We start from the raw sequence: 8,122 nt of genomic DNA on the forward strand, positions 1-8,122 counted from the left end.
AAAAAAAAAAAAAAAAAAAAAAAAGTATAATCATTTCATCACATCAGTTTATGAAATTTCTTAAATTCTGTGATATTTAATCCATCCTAAACCGAAACATGAAAAAACAATTTGCAGATTTCAGCCTTTATTTTGTAAAATAATTATTATGCAAAGAAGCTCCAAGTTGTTACTTATACAAAGTTTGCTAAAAACAAAACCCAGGTAAAGTCAAAAGAGCAGAATGTCATTATACACAGATTGTACTGCTGCTAAAACTGATGTCTCAAGCCTAAATTCATCATCCACTGGTCTTTTTATATCACTATTAATATTCTACATCTAGCTCATCTGCTGCCAGTCTAAGCAAATGAAAATTACTAAACTAGTAATCATAGTTGTCTTTTTTTTTTGGCCGGGGCTGGGTTTGATCCTGCCACCTCCCGCATGTGGGGCCAGCGCTCTGCTCCTTTGAGCCACAGGCGCTGCCATCATAGTTGTCTTTTACTAGTGAAATCCAAACAACCTAAATGCTTATCTGAAGAACTAAAATCTTTTTTTATTTTTATTGAGACAGAATCTCACTATGTCACTCTTGGTAGAAATGCCATGGCATCATAGCTCACAGCAACCTCAAATTCCTGGGCTCAAGCAATTCTCTTGCCTTAAGGCTCCCAAGTAACTGGGACTATAGGTGCTGGCCATAACACCCGGCTTTGTTTAGCAGGCCCAGGTTGGATTCAAACCCACCAGCCCCAGAGCATGTGGCCGGCACCCTAACTACTGAGCACCAGCACACAGCCAAGAACTAAATATTTTTTTATCATGAAACACACAATAAACAAACTTAAAATTATTGCAATAGAGATTTATCTACTTACTTTGATTCCTAGTCCTTATTCCTGTAGTTTGTTTAACCCATTCTTCAGAGTTTTTTTGATGTCCCAAGCCTGAAGCAAATACATACATCAAAATATCATTTTCCATACTTTGAAAGTTTATACTAAATAAACTTACTATATATCACTGGGAATATAATACATTAACATCTAATGAAATGGGGTTTTTTGGTTTGTTTGAGACAGAGTCTCACTATATTTACATAGTGAGTTTATATATTTATACTCAATATATAAACTTAGTATATACCCAATGATATATAATAAGTTTATCAGAAAGGCAAAATAAAGTAGAGAAGGAAAATTATAAAGGTGTTATTACAGAAGTGAAAGATAATTTCAAAGGACCATATCAGTTCCTACTGCAACAAAGCAGGTAGCCTTATTACCTAATAGACAAAAGTATGTACAAGTTCTTTGCTCTGATGTACAGGAATGCTTGAATTCAAAAACATTACAGGCTTGGCACCCATAACTCAGTAAGTAGGGTGCCAGTCACATGCACTGAGGCTAGCGGGTTCGAGCCTGGCCTGAGCCTGCTGAACAACAATGACAACTGCAGTCAAAAAATAGCCAGGCATTGTGGTTGGCACCTGTGGTCCCAGCTACTCTGGAGGCTGAAGCAACAGAATTGCTTAAGCCCAAGAGTTTGAGGTTGCTGTGAGCTGTAATGATACAGCACTCTACAGAGGGCGACATAGTGAGACTCTGACTCAAAACAAACAAAAACCCCCAAAACCCCATTTCATTAGATGTTAATGTTATTTAAGGAGAAAAGTTACCCATTTATCCCTCCCCCCTCTCTCTTTCTTGCTTTATTTATTTAGAGATGGGGTTTCAGTCTTTTGCTTAGGCTGGAGTATAGTGGCTGCATCATATAGCTCACTGCATCCCTAAACTCCTGGGCTCAAGCAATCCTCAGACACTCCAGCCTCCCAAATAGCTAGACTACAGGCTTATACCACCGCACTTAGCTAACTTTTAAAACAGTTTTAGAGATGAGATCTCACTGTGTTGCCCAGGCTGATCTCAAACTCAAGCCTCTGAAGCCATCCTCCCACCTCAGCCTCCCAAGTAGCTAGCATTACAGGCACAAGCCACTATACCCAGCTGTACTTTACTCTCAGAAGTAAATTACTAGTGGTAAAACAGTCCCAAACACATTTTCACATCACAGAGTAGTTATCTCCTGTAGTACCAGTGTGTGGTATATTAAAGAGGCAAAGAGTAAAATGACTTAAAATCCTAGCAGAACTTTAAGTTGGGAGAATAAGGCAAGGTTAGAATTTATTGACTGGATAATAAGACAACCAACTACTTACTCAGCGCTGAAGGTCGCCTATTATGTGCTATTAAGTCTTGACCTGAAACAGAAAACAGGGATAAGATCATAGGATACCTGCAAATAAAACAAAAAGGTTGCATAGACATTTTGCTTATTTATTATAGATACTATTAAAACACACACACACACAAATGAAAACAAAACCACAAACCTCTCATCAGTTCCAAACATTTTTCTCTCTCTCTCTCCACACACACACACACAATGCCAAAAAAATACATATGCATTTTAAGAAAGGAAAAGAACTGTATTAAAATTGTAATACTTAAGTGAAGAAAAAAACTGTATTAAAACTGTAATACTCATGGAAGTGTCTTGGATTGTATGTGAAAACACCACACTGTACCCTCAAAGTGCATCAGTGTACACAGTTACCATTCAATAAAAAAAAAAAGAAAAAGAAAAAAAAAACTGTAATACTCAATATATTCTAATAATAAAAGATAAATACAAATCACCTTTGAGCACCTCTTATAATTGCAAAAGTCAAATGTAACTTGAGTATTACAATTTTAATACAGCTTTTTCTCTTCTTAAAATGTGTATACATATTTTGGCACACTCATGTGGTTTTTTCCAGGTTTTTTTTGCAGTTTTTGGCAGGGGCTGGGTTTGAACCCACCATCTCTGGTATATAGCACCCTGCTCCCTGGAGTCACAGGTGCCGTCCGATGTTTTTTTCCAGCTTTAAACTTAAAAATTTTCAGAAATAAGACAAGGAGTCATCTTTAGGGACATTATCATCAAAATAATGGCCAAATGTATTAAATGTTTACTAGCCACTGAGTATAATTTTACTTAATTCTCATACTTCATGTGGAATATATTATTATTATCCTTATTTTTTTAAAAAGGGCAAATCGAAATTGGCAATTTTCCCCAAACTGTATCTAAAAATAGTAAGGCTAAGATAGAAATCCAGGCAGTCCAGGAGTGGGCACAGTGATTCATGCCTGTAATCCCAGGACTTTGGGAAGCCAGGGCAGGAGGACTGTTTGATCAAATTCTAAGAAGTACTTCTTAAAACAATGTCTTTGGCCTCGGCGCCTATAGCTCAACCGGCTAAGGCGCCAGCCACATACACCTAAGGTGGCGGGTTCGAATCCCTAGCCTGGACGGCCAAAACAACAATGACGGCTGCAACCAAAAAATAGCCGGGCGTTGTGGCGGGCGCCTGTGGTCCCAGCTACTTGGGAGGCAGAGGCAGGAGACTCGCTTGAGCCCAGGAGTTGGAGGTTGCTGTGAGCTATAATGCCACGGCACTCTACCCAGGGGGACAGCTTGAGGCTCTGTTTCAAAAAAAAAAAACCAATGTCTTTGATTTAGAGCTATATGTCATAATTGATGGTTTGCCATAGCTTAAGTGGATACATAAAATCAACAGCATCTTTGACTCAATGAATTAAAATCTTGATCACCTTTTCATTAATACACAACTAATTGATTTTTCATATCTAAATAAATATTTCATTGCATGGGTAGCATCACTGACATAGGTAGATAGATTTAAGAGTTTCCAAGGATCAAAGATTTGGAGTAAAACAGGGCAAACATAAAAGATAATGCAAAGAGTAATTTCCCACAAGTAATTTTTTTTTTTTTTTAAGAGACAAGAGTCTTACTTTGTCATCCTCGGTAGAGTACCATGGTGTCACAGCTCACAGCAACCTCCAGTGATTTTTTTTATGTTTCAGCTGCTTATTCATTATGTCTCAGTTTATAGTCACTAACCCAGAACCTACTAAAAACTAAAATTTAAAAAATATATATGTGTGTGTGTGTGTGTGTGTGTATACACGAAATAGAAAACTGTGAACACAACGGTTATAAAACAGATATCCAAGGGACTGCAAACTAATACAGCCTCTTTGGAAAGAAGTATAGAGAATCTTCAAAGAACTCAAATTAGACCTCCTATTTGACCCCATAATTCCTCTATTAAACATCTACCCAGAAGAAAAAAAAATCATTTTATCATAAGGACACATGCATTAGATTGTTTACTGCAGCTCTATTTGCAATCGCCAAGATATGGAAGCAACCTAAATGCCCATCAATTCAGGAATAGATTGACAAACTGTGGTATATGCATACCATGGAATACTATTCAGCCATAAAAAGATGGCGACTTGACATCTTTTGTATCAACCTGGATGGAGCCGAAACACATTCTTCTCAGTCAAGTACCATAAGAAGGGAAAAGCAATTCTCCAATGTATTCAATACTAATATGAAGCCAGCAAATGATCTAATTCATGCCCACATAGGAGAAAAACTCATTTCAGTTCAAGGTGGGAGGAGGGGGAACAAAAGTGGGGAGAGGGGGACTTGGGGTGCTCCCATAGAATGGGCACAATGTAGGGGTGTACAGTAGACCTTTTAGAGGTAGAATATAGCTACCAAAGGAACTCTACCTAACAAATGCAAATATTGTGATTTGGTTGTTTGTACCCTCACATTAACCTGAAATAAATAAACAAATACCCCAGAACCATATTCCATTATTGCTAAATACCAGAATATCCTAAATGAAAATAAAAAAGACATATGGTAAATTAAAACCCACCAATTTCTCTTTAAAAAAATATAACAGACATCCAAAGACTTTTTCTTTTTTAAAACAAGTGATGTGGAAGAAAAAAAATTTTCTTGAAAATTTTACATACAAAGATATTTCCAGTTGGTTAATAATTAAGCCCAATTCTGAGAGACTTGATTTAAAAATGGAAAAAGAAAAAACTATAAAACAGAAAACAATAAACTAAAAGAGAAATGTCACCAATGCTTCTATTATCCTGACCAAATCATTCTTAGCATTTTAGTACATTACTTTCCAATCTTTTTTTGTTACATTTTCTTAACATTTGATCATGCAAATTTTCAAAGTTAGCTGTAAGTTAAGTTATAAAACATTTATAATGAATACCCATTTATATTCATATACCCATTTCCTAGCTTACCTTTAACTTTTCACTATATGTGCTTTACCACTTATTTATTCATCCTTCCAAACTTTTGTAATAGAGTTGAAAACCATACTACATAAAATATTTTATGTCTTTATTAGAATACATCCATAGAAGTAGACCCTATTACATTCGTCACTTAAAGCAGTAGCGTTTTTTACGTGTGTTTTAAATTAAAATTCAGGCTTAGTTATAGAGAAGAGTAACTTAAGAGGTAGATATTGGTGAGTTTTTAGTATAGTATTGATTATTGCTCCTTTTCAATATTTATATAAAATTGCAAAAGAGGATCTTCAAAAATAAAGAACAGTATTTGACCAGGCCAACAGGTAGATCTGTACACATGGATTTACTTACTTCTTGATGACTGCCAAAATGACTCTTGATATTGACCAGATGACCTACTGATTTGATCTAAAAAGTAAAAAAAAAAAAAAAATACTGTATTATAAATCATATTCAACCTTTAAATTTACATTTTACAAGAGAATAATGAGTACTTAATCAAAAGAGCAAAAATATTCAGATAAACCCCAGATAAATCCAATACTCGGGTACATAATTTATTTAAAACACATAATTTCTTTTTTTTTTTTTTTGAGACAGAGCCTCAAGCTGTCCCCCTGGGTAGAGTGCTGTGGCATCACAGCTCACAGCAACCTCCAACTCCTGGGCTCAAGCGAGTCTCCTGCCTCTGCCTCCCAAGTATCTGGGACCACAGGCGCCCGCCACAACGCCCGGCTATTTTTTGGTTGCAGCCGTCATTGTTGTTTTTTGGTGGGTCCGGGCTGGGGATTCGAACCTGCCACCTTAGGTGTACGTGGCTGGCGCCTTAGCCGGTTGAGCTATAGGCTCCGAGCCTAAAACACATAATTTCTAAAGAGTCTTATCACATCTAAAAAATTAAAGAATTTTTTTAAAGAAAAAAATGGAGCTGGGCATGGTGGCTCATGCCTGTAATCCTAGCACTCTGGGAGGCAGATGCAGATGGATTTTTTGAGCTCACGAGTTCAAGATCAGCCTAAGCAAGAGTAAAACCTTGTCTCTAAAAAAACAGCTGGGCGTTGTGTGGCAGGTGCCTGTAGTCACAGCTAAAGCAAGAAGATAGCTTAAACACAGGAGTTTGAGGTTGCTGTGCACTATGATGCCACAGAACTCTACTAAGAGCAATAAAGTGAGACTCCGACTCAAAGAAAAAAAAAGTAAGATATAGAAAATGGCATGAGGTAAGGAAATAATGAAATCTTTGAGTTTGGGGAAACTTCTGAAAAGCTTACAACAATGGATCTTCTTGAAATTATTAATTTCCATTTTGCCTTAAATTTTTCCTACAATTGGGCAACAAATTATACATTTTGGTCTCCTTTTCCTAAACATTTTCTCCATATAAAAGTAGAATTTATAACTAGATTTGTTTACAGGTGATCAAATTGCTATTTTAGAAATAGAAGCATTTGACACATAAAGGTATAGTAGCTAAATATTTTTGATAGCATACTATTATTACTAAAAAATTCTGAGTATCAATCACTGAAACATTTTTCTTTCTAAATGAAATAATACATTAACTAAGACTAGCTTTGGCAACATAGCAAGGCTCTGTCTCTAAAAATCTGGGAAGCTGAAGTGGGAGTTTCAGGCCACAGTGAGCTATGATCATTTGACTGTACTCAGGCCTGGACACAAGAGTAAGACTCTGTCTCTAAAAACAAAAATAAAAAATAAATGTACATAAAATTCTATTATGTTTTTCCTGTGCTAATGGATCTTCTTGAACCTCTTTGCTAATGACTGGCCCACATAACCTAGTGAGATCAGTATTCTTTTTTTTTTTTTTTTTTTAAGACAGAGTTTCACTATGTCACCCTCAGTAGAGTGCCATGGTGTCACAGTTCACAGCAATTCTTGGCGTTAAGGGATTCTCTTGCCTCAGCCTCCCAAGTAGCTGGGACTATAGGCACCCACCACAATGCCTGGATATTTTTTTGTTGCAGTTTTGCTGGGCCTGGGTTTGAACCTGCCACCTTGGTATATGGGGCCGGCCAGAGCCCTACAGACTGAGCCACAAGCACTGCCCCCAAACTGTTAATTATTAACTTGGTGTAAATTAGAACAATCCAGATATAAAAGTAGTCATCTAATTATATTAAAATTTCCTAATAGCTAAGTAACACTTCTGATAGTACAGTGATTCCCGATGCTAATGTGATCAGTTCCTCTACAAAATTCAGAACAATAAATTAACTCTACTTTTAAAAGCTACACTATGCATACTTTTAATATTTATTAAAATTGATTCCATGTATATATCTGATTAGTAATATAATGTCATCATATAGCTAAGTAAATAAATAACTTATGGCCTGCTTTTTTTATTTACGAAAAATAAGATATTTTGTATTCAGGAGTTATTTGTGGCTAGACACAGTGGCTCACTCCTATAATCCCAGCACTGAGCCTGAAACAGAATGGGACAATCACTGAGGCTGAAATAGAGTGGAAGGATCACCTGAGGCCAGGAGTTCAAGATCAGACTGAGCAAAAGCAAGGCTGCCATCTCTACAAAAAAGAAAAATTAATAGGGCATGGTGGCAAGTGCCTACAGTCCCAGATGCTCAGAAGGCTGAGGCGGGTGGACTCAGTCCAGGCATTCCAGCCTGTGAGACAGAGTAAGACCTTATCTCAAATAGACATCTCAAGAAGAATTACTTCAGCTTGGCGCCTTCAGATCAGCGGCTAGGGCGCCAGCCACATACATAGGAGCTGGTGGGTTCAAATCCAGCCCGGGCCTGCCAAACAACAATGACAACTATGACCAAAAAATAGCCAGGCATTGTAGCGGGCACTTGTAGCCACAGCTACTTTGGAGGCTAAGGCAAGAGACTCATTTAAGCCCAAGAGTTTGAGGTAGCTGTGAGCTGTGATGCCACAGC

General features: G+C 37.1%; 1 protein-coding gene across 1 annotated transcript in view; it reads right to left on the reverse strand.

Moving 5' to 3' along the window:
- The window catches only part of TOR1AIP1 (torsin 1A interacting protein 1), a 40,208-nt gene that overhangs the window by 12,282 nt on the left and 19,804 nt on the right, over positions 1-8,122 (reverse strand). The window contains exons 5-7 of the mRNA XM_023510810.1: positions 5,547-5,653; positions 2,201-2,242; positions 861-929 (exon numbers count right to left, since the gene is read on the reverse strand). Coding sequence (XP_023366578.1) covers positions 861-929; positions 2,201-2,242; positions 5,547-5,653 — 218 coding nt within the window. The remainder of the gene's footprint in view (positions 1-860; positions 930-2,200; positions 2,243-5,546; positions 5,654-8,122) is intronic.

Source organism: Otolemur garnettii, unplaced genomic scaffold, assembly GCF_000181295.1.
Source record: "Otolemur garnettii isolate 467f Iridium unplaced genomic scaffold, OtoGar3 scaffold00016, whole genome shotgun sequence".
In the NCBI taxonomy this organism is placed as follows: domain Eukaryota; kingdom Metazoa; phylum Chordata; class Mammalia; order Primates; family Galagidae; genus Otolemur; species Otolemur garnettii.